This window comes from Megalops cyprinoides, chromosome 12 (genome assembly GCF_013368585.1).
Source record: "Megalops cyprinoides isolate fMegCyp1 chromosome 12, fMegCyp1.pri, whole genome shotgun sequence".
Classification (NCBI taxonomy): domain Eukaryota; kingdom Metazoa; phylum Chordata; class Actinopteri; order Elopiformes; family Megalopidae; genus Megalops; species Megalops cyprinoides.
The window spans coordinates 36,921,721-36,936,754 of record NC_050594.1 but is presented as its reverse complement, the minus strand read 5'-3'; the positions used below and the strand labels follow the sequence as shown (position 1 = coordinate 36,936,754).

Genomic DNA, 15,034 nt, shown 5'->3' with positions numbered 1-15,034 from the left:
GCTTACATAACTACATGACAACTGCACTACATCTGACATACAGTACATGTATGGGAAATGCAAGCATATGTGACAGTGGAGAGGCCAGCAGGTTCACCTGTGCAGGTAACATTGTCCCTCGCTAGCATCTCCCCATTGTGGCAGAGGCAGACGATGACCTTTGTGTCTTCATCACGCTTGCAGCTCTGAGACTGGCAGTGACTGCAGTTGAGCTGGACTTTGATCTCCGCCTCCCCATGACTCTCCATGGCTGGGAAAGGAAGAGTTTGTGTCTCTACCAACAGCACTACAGTAGTACATGGTGCATGTGCGTTCATGTGTATGTGTGTGCACCTGTATCTGCACGTGCCTGCTGCCACCTGCAGTCTCACCTGCCAGAGGTTGCAGGAAGATCTCACCAATAGGGTGCACAAAGGAAATCCCATCCTGTCCGTCTGCTGTAATGTCATCAGTGGAAGCAGCATCACCACCTGCACAGGAGGGAGAGTGTGGGCAGCCACTGTGTCCAGTCCGGGGTGTAATCATATCATAATTATGTTGTGTCATATAGCCCCTCCTGTCCCACAAAAAGCTTGTAGTGGTGCTCACTGAATAACACTAGTCATGCTATCAGTGCTGCTAGAAGGCTGTTGTAACATTGTATCCAAATGTGTTGCTCCTTTTACTACTCAGTGTACCTACAGTGAAATTGATTGTGCATTATATTCCACGGGACCTTATTGTGTTAAACCCCACAGCTCCCTCTGGACTCAGTAAAGCAATACTGTCCTGATGATGGACAGAAACTCACTTAAGGATCGTGGGAAAGCCTGATAAATAGTGTGCTGTTTTCAGACATATTGCAGACAATTAGGAGGAGCTGCATTCTTCAGGTTGACAAAAGGCATGTGGGTGAGAGTTTGTGTGTGCGTGTGTGTGTGTGTGTGTGCATGCGCGTGTGTGGGAGGAAGTTGTGGTACCTCTATATCCCCCTCCACCTCCTCCAGCAGTACAGGCTCCACCCCCTCCTCCAAACCCACCATAGGTGGCCCAGCCCAGTCTGGACAGGGCCTGAGGACAGGAAGACCCCCCCTCTGCCCCCTCCAGGAGGGACTTCCCTGCCCAAGGGGTGCTAGATCTATCACTCCAACCCCCACCTCCCCCTGCACAAGACACAAAGAGATTATGCTTTGTTAAAAGAAGGGATCTTGGTGTATTTCACTGATTTACCCACTCTGCTACAAATCAGTCAAGTTCGTCTGCCACACCCTTTTACAGTTTGACACACTCAGTCTGATGCACTTAGTCTTACTTTGAGAGACTCAGTCATAATATGAAGACACAGGTCCTATCCCCAGGGCTTAAAGCAAATTTTTCTGAAATAATTTGGGTTTTTTTTGGGCGGGGGGGTAACAAAATGGGATGCACATACATTTAGCGTTACCACAACAGCTTTAATTCAGAATTGTAAAATAAAAAAAAATACATTAGTACAATTTTGTATTACCGTGCCCAAATAATATGACGATGTGTTACAACTTTGTCCAAGTCATCATCATAGAATCGGACCAATACATTCAAAATTCTGTCCATGTTGCGGTTTGTGGACTCATCAACGTTCTGTGTAAACATCTGTTTTGACAGCTTGTGCACTAAACATTGCCTAATGTGACAGGCAATGTCGTGAGTGGATAGGTAGCTAGCAGGGTTGGGAGGGTTACTTTTAATATGTATTCCACTACAGATTACAAAATACTTGCCCTAAAATGTAATTTGTAACGCATTCTGATAGATTATTCAAGGTACACTGTATAGACAAAAGTATTTGGACGCCTGACCATTACATTGTAATGATGTATTCAAATACATATACTTTAATATGGAGTTGGTCCCCCTTTTGCAGCTATAACAGCTTCCACTCTTCTTGGAAGGCTTTCCACAAGATTTTGGAGTGTTTCTGTGGGAATTTGTGCCCATTCATTCTGTAGAGCATTTATGAGGTCAGGCACTAATGTTGGACGAGAAGGCCTGGCTCGCAATCTCCGTTCCAGTTCATCCCAAAGGTGTGCGATGAGGTCAGGGCTCTGTGCGGGCCAGTCAAGTTCTTCCACACCCAACTCATCAAACCATGTCTTTATAGTCCTTGCTTTGTGCACTGGGGCACAGTCATGCTGGAATAGAAAAGGGCCTTCCCCAAACTGTTGCTACAAAGTTGGAAGCATAGCGTTCTTCAAAATGTCTTGGTATGCTGAAGCATTAAGATATAAGGGGAAATAAGGGGCCTAGGCCAAACCCTGAAGAACAGGTGTGGCCAAATACTTTTCTCCATATAGTGTAGCTAGCTAGCAATCAATATTAGCTTAAATAATGAAAAAGAGAACTTACTTCAAGATGCTTCTTCAAGTTAGAGGTCGAGTCTTTTGAAGCGGATAGCAGTTTGGTTGCTGGTAAACATAGCTTGCATTGTACTGTTATGTTGCGACCTTATGTGAAATTTGAAAGTAAAATGGTCCCGGTATTTCCATGACATAAACGCGTTGCGCTGGTTGCTTCGAGTCAGGCAGGCTGCATGCTTTTTTCGTTTTTTTTTTCCCATGAGGGGCATATGGGAGATACACCCCGGAGTTGTCTATCATTGGATAGTTTTTCCAACTGAATACATATTAAATAAAAAAAGAAATTAAATGAAAAAAATCCAATGTAATCCCTTCAGTAATCTAAATATTTTTAAAAAGTAACTGTAATTTGATTACCATCAATACAGAATCAACAGAATACAGTTACTCATATTTTGTATTTTAAATACGTATCGCTGTTACATGTATTCTGTTACTCCCCAACCCTGGTAGCTGGCCTGTGTATTTGACACGCTAACTTTGGAGAGTGCAGTTCTGTCCTGTGATGTTTTGCACAGGTCAACTAGCACTGGCGCTATCCTGAAAGACAGGTCATGTTCCGCTTTAAATGTGGACTTTACGATTGCACACACGGTCTTGGATGGATGCAGCAGCAGTAGCTACAGTGGTCACAGCTCTCGGAAATGTTGACATTGACGTATAACGAAGAGCCCAAACAGCTGCTTTGTGTGAGGGATCTGTATCATACCGAGACAATACCTTTTGCCGTTTGTCCCATACTGTATTTTTTTCGAACACACGGTGCAAAGCAGCTCCCGGGCTTGTTTATTTTGTGACAACATATGCCAAACGTTTGTCCATCATTACCGTTTTCATCTAACCAAGCCTATCACCATTTACTTTTCACCCCCCATTCTATTGTGCTTGTGTCCGCCCCAACCATCACAAGTTTCGCTTCCATGCTCTATCTATTCGAATGCATTCTAGCCTATTGTGCAGTAATCAGCTGATACAGTCCCAGCAAATACTTCTTGGCACCACCTCACAGAAAGTTGAAACTAGTTGCCGGATAACAGTGCTCTCGTGCCAGTACGTTGCCTAAACAGGCTACCATTGGTTAAAACCCATCCAAAAAAACACCACGTCAGTGATTGTTTTTAATAAAATTGTGTTCCGGTCTCATAATATCAGAGCACGTATACGCTAATAATAATTTATTGCCTGATCTAAAATCTCTGCATGCCGGATTTCCGGGGTGGGGTCGGACATCTTTAACCCATGTGTCCCTAACACAAATTCAACCATGTTTATCTTCAAGATTTTCCACATTCTTTTGGTCATTCAGAACCAGGTATGGCTTCCAATCATAGATCAATGCTGCCATGCCTCATACACTTTTAAACTATTTTAAAAGTGTATGAGGCACTACTATCTGGTATAAGTCAAGAACCACATGCTGGTGCAAGCCAGTAATGATGTGTATATGTATACATGTATTCCAACCTGCTGTGGATTCTTCATGATAAACAAGGCAAGTGCATCTGGCAACACATATTCCTATATTATCAATCACATCAGTCACTTAACAGATTGAAATGAGGGCCTTGCACTGAGGAAATAGCTGAGAGTACATTGCCCCCACCTGCAGCTGCGGTCCTGCCATTGGTGCCTACCGCAACGGTGTCATTCTCATACTGCTCCAGGGGGATGGGGTCCAAGCTACTCTCTGGGTCTTCCAAGTATGCCTTCCCCCCACCGCCTGCTGCGATCAGAAGAGGCACTGCCACCCCATCCTCCATCTGCAAGAGGGATGGCAAGGAAAGCCAGCCTTTCACTTTGTTTTCTTATGTTTTTTTCCCTTTTTCACATCCCTGCTTGCAATCAACTGTACTGGCTCATCTCCCCACAGGAACCTCTGCACCACTGTGCAGAAGTGGGGAAGTGAGACGAATGCAATCTTCTAATACCCAATACTGCAGTCAATGGCTATTTTCTGCACTACAAGTCACACACTGCACTACAGTCAAGCTGGCACCAACTGGAGGATAGGCACTAATCCATAGACATCCTCTGAGGAACTCATAGGTACCTGTTGCAAGGTGGCAGAGAATGGTGACACAATGAAACCCCAGAAGACCTACTCACCCCCTCCCCACTGGAAAAAGTCATCCATGGCTAATGATATGGCCAGTGTGGAAGATGGGCTATAGACCTGAGAGACGTCTGAGAGACCCTGTGAGAACTTTGACACATTCTAAAACATTCAGAAATGTCAGCGATTTCATTTTTTTTTTAAACAAAAGACCATCATAAAATTGTTTGGTGCATTGTTTTCGTTGATAAACATCTCATGAAGCAGTTATGACACTGTGATATGGCAAGAGGAAGAGGAATTTATGGCAGCTGGAAAATCAATTCAGAAAATCTGATTCAGTAGATGATGAGCTGTCAGAGCTAACCGCCCAGCCAGCTAGCTGAGGCTAAGCCTGGCAAGAAACAACAGCCTACAACATAATTATGCAAAATGAGGCTTGATGTAGTGTCTTGTGCAAAAGGGCAAGCATTTATTATTTTTCATTAGGAACAGGCAGTTTTTTATAGTTGTAATGGCCAGGGCTAATGGGCACATTTATTCTGAACAAGTAATGAACCAGGAATGTGAAAGTTCATGATCACCATCATTAACCCACTCCCTAAAGAAGCAGAGATGTTAACCTGATGTATGCCAAAGAAACTGATGTTGGCTAAACCTTCTGACAGCAAACCTTCTGGCAGACAAGGCCAAATCATTTCAGAATTCTTTCTGGGATTTACTAAACATTTCCCTCACCTACTGTATCTTCCTCTTTTTTCCCCGCTTGTGATGTCTTAGTGAGGATAGATAATAGCACCTGAGAAGAGGAAGAGGTGGAGGGGGGACTGAGGTTCGTACCCGGTAGATGTAGGTGGCTCCCCCACCACCGCCTCCACCCCCGGCCGACTCCATCAGCTCAAGCCCATCCTCAATCACTGAAGATTCTCCCAGGCAGATATTCTGTGTCAGGGCATTCCTCTGGGGGGAGTGGTGAGACATTCATAAAGAGAAGGTGAAGAAGTATTACAGTTTAGCAGTGAAGAAGCATTACAGTTTATCAATTCCATCCTTTTTGAAGGATGCTCACCCCTGGACAAGCGTCCTCGCCCTGGTGTCCGACCAGTATGTATAGGATGTCTCCCTTCTCCAGCGGGAAGATGGCAGAGATGAAGACCCCATGCGAGCGCTTGTTATGGTTCTTGGCCCCTTTTCCTCCTGCGGCCCCATAGGCTGAGATCCTGAGGGGTAGGTAGAACGTTAAAGAGTGAATAAGTCAAAACCCACAGAACACCTGTGTGCTCTGAGAAGAATGTCCACAATATTAATTTTTCCTCTGCAGGCTCACAATGACTGAAACAGAATATAGATCCTATGCCTATACAGCATGTTACTATGATGACAATGTGTTTGCAAACAGATCATAGCAGGAATTAATGATGTGTTTAATGGAAATTGTTGGTTAAATAAGAGAGATTGATTTTGTTAACTGACAAAAGGGGCTGTCTGAAACAGCTTCCCTAAAAAAACTTCGCAACTGTGTTCCATTTTTAATAATCAAGTAATGCATGACAGCAACATATTATTTCCATCCACAAAGGGACCAAAAAAGACCTGGCTGATTCTCTCAACCTGTGTGATTCTAAATTTAAGCCAGGCCACTTGTGTAGCAGAACATTTAAAACTGAGCACTGGAACTAGACAGGGACAAAGACAGGAAATCAAACTAAAATTATACAGTATGTTGATTCATTATGAGCTCAGAAGATAATCTTTAAAGGGAGCCACTTGAAAGAGATAACAGAAATTCAGTGGCAGCCAAGCACCCTTTCTTGTCCTGGAACTCTTAAATGGCTAGGTGCAGGGGAACCTTTTAAGATGGTCGATTTGCTGGGAATTCATCAGGAGCCAGATGAAGTAGTGGACACCAGATCAGATTAATCTGGTGAGTTAGGGTCTACACACCTTCTAGGTCTTCTGAGAGAGTAATTCGAGGAGGTTTCTGGGCTCCCATTAGGCACCCTTAAAACATATCACCATTGTGGTCCCTTCCTCTAGCCAGTTTGGTGTGCACAAGCCACCTTCCACACATTTACCACAAAATCCAGCAGCCCGTACGAAAAATTTCAGTGACATAGCCACTAGGGTGTAATGTCAGCCAGGTCTGGTTCCCAAGATGTCAGCTGCCCTCATTCTTATACCATGAGACTCTCACTTCACTTTTCTGCTGTTCTGTTATGTCTCTCATCAACCTCATGAACAAAAGGGCTTCAGTCCACTTAGCTAGCACTGTCAACCAAAAAAGAATAATTACATCCAATGTTGTACCTAACCGTACAGGAAGCCTGAACCTCAAATTACCCACATGTAGCGGTTAGTGGCAGGCACCCTCCACATCTGCACGCCCTTGAGTGGTCCCTCCTTGCCCACAGTCACGCTGACGTTGGTGTTGCGGTAGGCACTGTCACACTGGGCCTGCGTGGGCCCCCGGGGTCCGCTGGCACCACAAGAGGTGAACCACCAAGTCATGGAGGACACTTCTGAGAGGAGAGGGTATTACAGCACAGACTGAGCTTCTCTTTGTGCAGTGACATGCAAACACAGGCCAAGAGCACACCAGGGAAGTCCAGCTGGCATTACATTGCTGGGCTGTTGATGAAAATGTTTCGAGAACACCATTTCTCATGTGTCTTAGATTGGGACAGGAATGTGAAGTATTGTTGAGGTAATGTTGTATACTGATGCTGTAAATGAAAGGCCATGCGTTTGAATACTCAGGTTAAAACTAATGTTGCATTATTAAGAAAGGTATTTAACTTGGGTTATGTAAAAAGTTTGATTGAATGACTACCATGGTAAGCACACAATTAGAAAACAAAAAGTGCTGTCATGAGCCCTGACTATACAGGGCTCATGACAGCACTTTCATAAGACAAATCAGCTCTAAACAAAACAAAGTGTGTGTGGATATCTATTTCATTTATATAAAGCTGTAAAGCTAAATTAATGATAGAGATAATGTTTCAGAGAGAGATCCTGTAGATACCACAATAGGTTCCTGTTCACATGCAAATGTACTAAATATATTAGTGCCAAACAATTACTGTGATAACAGCAGCTATAAGCTCTGATATCTCTGTGCCAAAAGAGTGGTGAGTACCTGAAACAGAGGGCTCTGGAAGTGGGCTGAAAAAATCCAAGTCGTCCATGATGTCCATGTCATGGAAGAACCTGTGCTTAAGAAACACTGGGTTCTGGTCTGGCAAGGGGCCAAGCAGCAGCCAGGAAGAGAATAAGAAACTGTGTTAACCTCTACACACAGAAAGCTGAAAACTGCAAGCATATGAGTTAAGAACATTGTCCACTAAAGTCATTTTTCCACATAAAATTTTCCTATTCATTGTTCCATGATCAGGAGGCTCTCCACTTCCACTGTGTCAAATACATCTTTAGTAAATTCCAAACTGGTTTTGCAATACCACCACAAAGTCCAAAAATTTAAATTGGAGTAAAGAACCTCAATTCCCAATTCACATAATTTCTCTGATGCAGTATTTAAGTAAAAATATTATTTCCCACAAATGATAATTATTCTACCGCATATATGATATTAGACTCCTTATGTCATGGTCAGGGCTTATGATGGCACTTTTCATTAAACAAATTAGCTCTAAACAAAGTATGTGTGGACATCCATTACAGATCCTGAATAATCTAATCTATGTAGGAGGAGAGTCCAAAATGTTAAAAAAAAAAAAAATGGGCAGGATGTATAGGGTTATACAACATGAGGGAACAAGAGAAGACAAAAACTTAACAATGGATAAAAATGCACATTGCTTAGCTAAAGCTACTTTAAACCCTACAGCTGGATAGATAGGAAGATGATGGCAGAGATATAAAACTTAGCAATGACTAAGCAGACTTCAGAGAGAAAATAGGCTGATCAAAGACCCTATAAACATTATGTAAGAGTGAAGAACATCTTGTAGCAGTTAGGGGAGAAACTGGGAGATAGATGCAGGAGTGGAGGGTGGGGTTATGATATCAGTGGCTATAGAAAAACAATATAACATTTTAGGAATTTCAAAGACAGCTTAGATCTGTGTAGTAAAATTAATAAGGCGATAAATCAGTCCTTTAATTATGATCACATGCCTTAATGTTTGCAGCTAGAACCTCTCGGCGTGATGGCCGAATTTGGGACCGTCGCATCAAGCCATGTCTCAGTGAATGCAAGTACATTACAGTTCGCGATGTCCCATTGAAATATGATTCTAGGGCTGTGCGATATGACGATATATATATGTGTGACGATAGAAAAACGTCTATCATTTCATATTATGCTCTATCGTTTATTTTGTTGTGTCGCAAATCACACACCTTATTATATATTATATATTTTCGTCATTTGGATGATGCTTCGCGTTCTACCACACGGCACGGATGCAGGCAGGAAATTTGCATGAAGGCAATACAAACATGGAGGAGAGTGAATGTGACAGAACTATATTTGAAAAGTGTTTTCTATTTACCTTTTTATATTTTGTACATTAATATTTTAAATTTTGTTACATGCTTAACTCTTTCGCAGGTAACTTATTTCTATGCAATGTAGTGCGTGTTACATTAGGCTACATTCGTTCCTTATGTTTTCATTAGCGTTATTAAGCTTCTCATAGTTTTCAGTTTTTTTGCTATATTTTTTTTACATTAAATCGCCGTTTCCTCAAAACTAAAATTAGCTAGAATTTTTCCAGTCTAGTGTTTTAATCACACCAGTTTTACCATACACCAGGGGTGTCCAAACCTCTCCTGAAGGGCCACTTGTCCTGCATGTTTTAGATCTCTCCCTGCTCCAACACAGCTGATTCAAATGATCAACTCGTTATGAACTGAAGCTGCTGAATAACAAACTGATCATTTGAATCAGCTGTGTTGGAGCAGGGAGAGATCTAAAACATGCAGGACAAGTGGCCCTCCAGGAGAGGTTTGGACACCCCTGGCATACACCCTAAACAGCAAATCACATTGTTGTGACCGTACGCACGAAAGGGTTACGCCTTGTTTCCACAGTTTTGTTTGGTGTCCGTAATTCAGTATAATATATGCAATATTCCCTATGGTATTCAACGCAAGGAAAAGGAGGTGGATCAAAATGTCATTCTCACTTGTGTCGGTGTCATCACGGAATGAATACTATGGTGAAGCAACCTCAATTTATATGTCAAATGAGCGGCAATATAATGGAGGGAAATCACGGCAGTAGAATGGGAGGGAGATAAAGTTTTCATATCAAAGTGATAAAGATGATCTACATTTCTTAAGATTATTGGTTAAAGCACAGTGTTTATGTCGATGCAAAAGGTTGCCTGAGTACGCAAATTCTTTCTTCAAAATATGTTTAATGAACTCTCACTTTTAATTAACTTCAATAACTAGTCAAGCAACTGAATTGAAGGAAACAACCTGTTACCTAATTCGTTTTTCCAATGCCATTAACTTCCTGGCACACGTTGCATACGGTCTCTCCGAAATCCGCAGCAAAAGTTAATTTTTTCAACGCACTGGAAGGCAAATTCTGGACCTTAAAAAACGGAAAGAGGAGTTTCGCAAACACATCGGAAATCACGGAGGTTCCCATAGGAATGAATGGACTTCCGGTTAACTTGCATACGTACACAGAGCTATATGGAAACGAGGCGTAAACTGAAAATTAAAGGTTCTAAATAAAAGGAGAAAAATAATCAAATATGAGTAAGTACCTTTTATTTGTCGAGTATATAATTCAAAATGTAATAAGAAATAGGCCTTTCCATGTGGTCATTCTATATAAACTATTTAGTCATTGAATTTACAGAAAATGTGCTATATCGTGATATGGATCCTTATCGGGATATGAAATGACCTATATCGGGATATGAGATTTTGGTCATATCGCACAGCCCTATCTGATTATAGCATGGAGTTCATCCAACTTATTGTCCAGAGATTGTTGGCTGGCTAGCAGGATACTGGGTAGAGGAGGACTGGCACCTTTTCCGTGTTCGTCACGGAAGCAGAGTTTGCGGGGAGGGGGGGGGGGGGGCATTTCCCTCCCTAGCAGCTGAAATATGTCACTACATTGAGTGTAAAATAGGTCCAAAATTAATCTAATTAATTACATGCTTTGTGATTAATTAATCTAAATTAATCCAATATATTTGCTATGAGAAGCATTTAAAAACATTTTAAAATATTCCTAGCTAGCCTGCAGTTGGGTATGATAAACAATAGCTAGCTAACAAGCCTACCGTATATCTAGCCTGTCCATGTATGCTAAAAAGTAGCCCGCTAGCCTGTAGTGGGCTTAGGGTTGCCACCTGTCCCGGTTTTGCCGGAATTGTCCTTTTTTTGAGCGACTGTCCCGGATAATTAATAATATTTCCCGGGACACGAATTGTCCCGGTTTTTTGCGAAAATGTACTTCTAATTTAGAATTTCATAGTTTCAAATAAAACCTCATTTGTTTTCCTTCTACAGCTATTCTGTTTTCTTCCTGGCTATCTTTATACACCCAATCCTGTACCTGTAAACGGGTAAAAACAGCTAAAACACAGCAACGATTGGTCATGTCTATACTTTTATTTGATTGGTAGCGGAAATACGAAAGCTTACCTTATTGCCTAGCAACTTCTGCCGCACACATCCACATCCACGACCCCACGGTGAGGTCAGTTGCTAGCTAGAGGTAACGTTATTATTTTTTTTTACTTTCAATTTATATTTATATTTATTGATATTTATTTCGTCGTTTTGTGAAATGGGGGGGGGGATAGACGAGGAAGACGACAAAACAAAATCGGACGAGCTACCAGTGTGATGATTTACAACATACAACTCAGACCAGTCGAAAAGAGAAAATTTTTCTGAATGGGTAAGGCCCACCCAAGGAGACCCGTTCTCTGCCACCTGTGTTTTGTGTCCAGCCAAAATTTCAGTTAAATATGAAGGAAAACAGCGCTGGAAATCATGCAATAACAAAGAAGTACCAGAGTTTTGTATTAAGCAAACACAAAAAATCTAGCCATTTTAACTTGCTTAGCAGTGTATAAGAAGAAGTCAAGAATCAATAAAATAGTAAATATATGTACATTAAAAGTAAAAAATACAGTACTGAGTGCAACCTATATATAATCAGTGAAATAGAAAATTGAGAACTAGTAGTTCAGTAGCTCAATAATAGTATTGATTTACTGTGATGGGGTTTATTGTCTAATGATATTATTAAACAGTCTGACCACAGTTGGGATGAATTGACCTGCGGTGGCACTTCTTCTTACACCGTGGGTGAAGCAGTCTCTCACTGAAGCAGCTGCTCAGGGCTACCACAGACTCACGCAGGGGGTGGGAGGTGTTGTCCATGATGGATGCCAGTTTGGATAGCATCCTCCTCTCACCCACCTCCTCCACAGAGTCCAGTGGAGAGTCCAGGAGGGGGGGGGAGGGGAGGGGTAGAGGGGGGAGAGAAGGTGGGGGTGAGGAGTGGTGAGGGGCAAGGAGTAGGGGCAGGTGAATGCTGGTGTGGCCTGGTTGAGGAGGACGGGTCCAGGGGGGTGGTGGAGGATGGCCCGGGGCAGTGTGAAGAGGGTGCAGGGTAGTGGGTTGAGGCAGTGGGGGCAGAATCAAATCGGTTGAAAAACAGATTCAGCTCGTTTGCCCCGTCCTTATCTCCGCTGGGTTGGTCTCCCCCCTCTCCTTTTCCATGCCCAGATATGTTTTTCAGTCCTCTCCAAACGTCCCTGATGTTGTTCTGTTCCAGCCGCTCCTCCAGTTTCCTCCTGTAGCTGTCCTTCCCCTTCCTGATGACCTGCCTGAGCTCCTTCTGGACCCTCCTCAGCTGCTCTCTGTCACCCGATCTAAAAGCTCTCTTCTTTTCATTCAGTAGAGCCTTTATCTCGGAGGCTACCCAGGGTTTACTGTTGGGAAAACACCACACCTTCTTGGAAGGCACAGTGTTCTCCACACAGAACTGATACAGTCCGTGATACAGTGAGTCAGGCTGTCAATGTCCTCCCCATGAGGACTGCAGTGTGCTTCCCAGTCTGTTGTTTCAAAACAGTCCGTCGGTCTTTCCCTTGCCTCATCAGACCACTCCCTCACAGACCTTTTCACAGGTGGTTGTTTATTTACATGGGGGGTGTAGTCAGGAATCAGACAGACAAGGTTGTGGTCTGAGCGACCCAGCAGGGGGAGGGGGGTTGAGGTGTATCTTTGATGTTTGCATACAGTAAGTCCAAAGTTTGGCATTTCACATACTGGGTGCAGTCTGGGAGAGTTGAGGACAGAGAAGTGTGGTTAAAGTCACCGGAGATGAGAAGGAGAGATTGGGGGTGCCTTGTCTGAAGCTGAGAGATGACAGAGTGAATGAGCTCACAGGCTGCAGCAACATCGGCAGAGGGGGGGGGGGGGGGGGGGTGTACACAGTTATCGCGATGATACGTGAGAATTCCCTCAGGAGGTAATATGGCCGAATGCTAACAGCTAGCAGTTCAATGTCTCTAGTGCGGCGTTGTTCTTTAACACTAATGTGTCCCGGGTTGCACCATCTCTCGTTAATAAACATACCCCCACCCTTCCTCTTACCACTCTCCATAGCTTTCCTGTCCACCCGCGAGTTGAAAGCCATCCAGGGCATCCAGGGCAATCAGAGAGTCGGGAGAAAGTTCATTTAACCACGTCTCGGTGAAGCACATGAGACTGCACTCACGGTACTCCCTCTGCAGCTGCGTAAGCGCCGTTAGCTCCTCGATCTTGTTAGGGAGACATCTTACGTTCCCCATAATGACAGATGGTATACATGGTTTATATCGTCTTTTCCACTCCCAACGCTTAACTCCAGCTCTGCAGCCTCTCCTCCTTCACCATATCTCCACGGGGATGGCCGGTCTCTCCGCACAGAGAAGTCGTGTGTGGCTCAGAGCTAACAGCTGATCATGAGTGTAAACAATGGAGCCGTGGTTGAATGGCTTCCCGACGCCGTGTCCAAAAGTCCATAGAAGAGCAAGAGACAAACTGCGATTGTCGCCAAATGCACATCCATAATTATGCTCTTGCTAAATGTACTAGTGTGTAACAATAAATTACACAAAGTGAAACCAAAAACACACCAAGAACTAAGAAAAAAGTAGAAAAGAGTATGGAGCTGCCGTAACATGCTGCCACTGACGCGGCGCCGGACACAAGCATACCACGGAGTGCTTCACGGCCACAACTACTTATCTACGGATTGTGGCAATAAAGTAAGTGCGAAAAAGAGGTGAGAAATGTCAGTGTCAGTGAGTGCAACTGCGTCAGGGAGTGCGTCTGCGTCAGGACAAATATAGATAAGAGAGGCAATAAGGAGTCCTACAACTGTTAACATAGTATATTTGCATATATGGTTTAATCCCCCCCGCCAAAAAAAAAAAAAAATTGGTCCAAGTGTCCCGGTTTTTCACAAATCAAAGGTGGCAACCCTAAGTGGGCTATGATTAAAAGTTTCTTGCTTGCCTACCGTATAGTTAGCCTTTACGTGTATGTCAATAAGTAGCTAGCGAGCCTGCTGTCGGGTATGAAAGAAAGTAGCTAGCTAGCCTTTTCCTGTATGATAAAAAGCAGGAAGCTAGCTAGCTAGCTAACTAACCTGCAGTCAAGAAACTGTTTATGTGTTGCTTGACAACACGTGTAAATGTAATCCTGAAGGAACTATTTTTGTCGTTTTATCGTTACTTGATAAACAGCCTTGTTTGTATAACTGTTGTATAAAAGCAATATCACACTCAAGGTCGTGTTGTTATACTGAATATCAGCAGGACTGTGATTCGGTCGTAGCCGAAGATAATCACAGCCGTGCTGATATTCAGTATAACAGCACGACCTCGAGTGTGATATTGCTTAAATGCACAGTGACGTATGGGGTCAAGGGAGGCATTATTTTTTCTATAATTAATTAATCGAAATTAACGCATTATTTTGACAACCCTACAGTAATGCAATAAAATAAAATGATTGTAAGAAATAAATCTGAATTCTATTATGTTTGGTTTTGTAATATATTCATTTCTGAGCCTTTGCATTGAGGACGACGTAACAGCAAACCTATCTACCAGAGAAGATAGTGGACATAGTGGACGCAAAAAAGGCGTTTACTTCTACACTAGGTAGGACACTGGTTATTTAATATATATTTTACAAGCCTGCTGTAACAACAGGTGACACTGTTGCTGAGCATTTTCTAATTTTGTGTGTGTGGGCGCGCTATAAGTTGGATATGAGTGAGTACGCATATTTCACAGTTTTCAATTTAACACAACATTTGTTCATGTGTACACTAAATGTTTTAAAAGAGTGCATGGAAAATAAAAGCCTAACAGTATAATATAAGCAAACTGATATTTCACTTTTAGCAGACTTTAACTTTATGGTTAGCGCGCTTCAGTTGTGTGCGCTCATGTGTGAAAGACAAATACCCTACGTAAGCCTATGTGTAATATAGTACAAAGTGGTCAGAAAATGATTTGATGTGCTGTGTTGTTTGGCTTTATGGCAAGCTTGGCACCCCACTAACAACTCACCACTGCCTACTCTGCCGACTGCTGTATGACTG

At 42.9% G+C, this 15,034-nt stretch overlaps 1 protein-coding gene across 1 annotated transcript in view; it reads right to left on the bottom strand.

Moving 5' to 3' along the window:
• The window catches only part of ltk (leukocyte receptor tyrosine kinase), a 96,015-nt gene that overhangs the window by 32,696 nt on the left and 48,285 nt on the right, over positions 1-15,034 (bottom strand). The window contains exons 11-18 of the mRNA XM_036541517.1: positions 7,568-7,666; positions 6,773-6,947; positions 5,498-5,648; positions 5,205-5,388; positions 3,979-4,149; positions 960-1,142; positions 372-470; positions 98-250 (exon numbers count right to left, since the gene is read on the bottom strand). Of these exons, the coding sequence (XP_036397410.1) occupies positions 98-250; positions 372-470; positions 960-1,142; positions 3,979-4,149; positions 5,205-5,388; positions 5,498-5,648; positions 6,773-6,947; positions 7,568-7,666 (1,215 nt within the window). The remainder of the gene's footprint in view (positions 1-97; positions 251-371; positions 471-959; positions 1,143-3,978; positions 4,150-5,204; positions 5,389-5,497; positions 5,649-6,772; positions 6,948-7,567; positions 7,667-15,034) is intronic.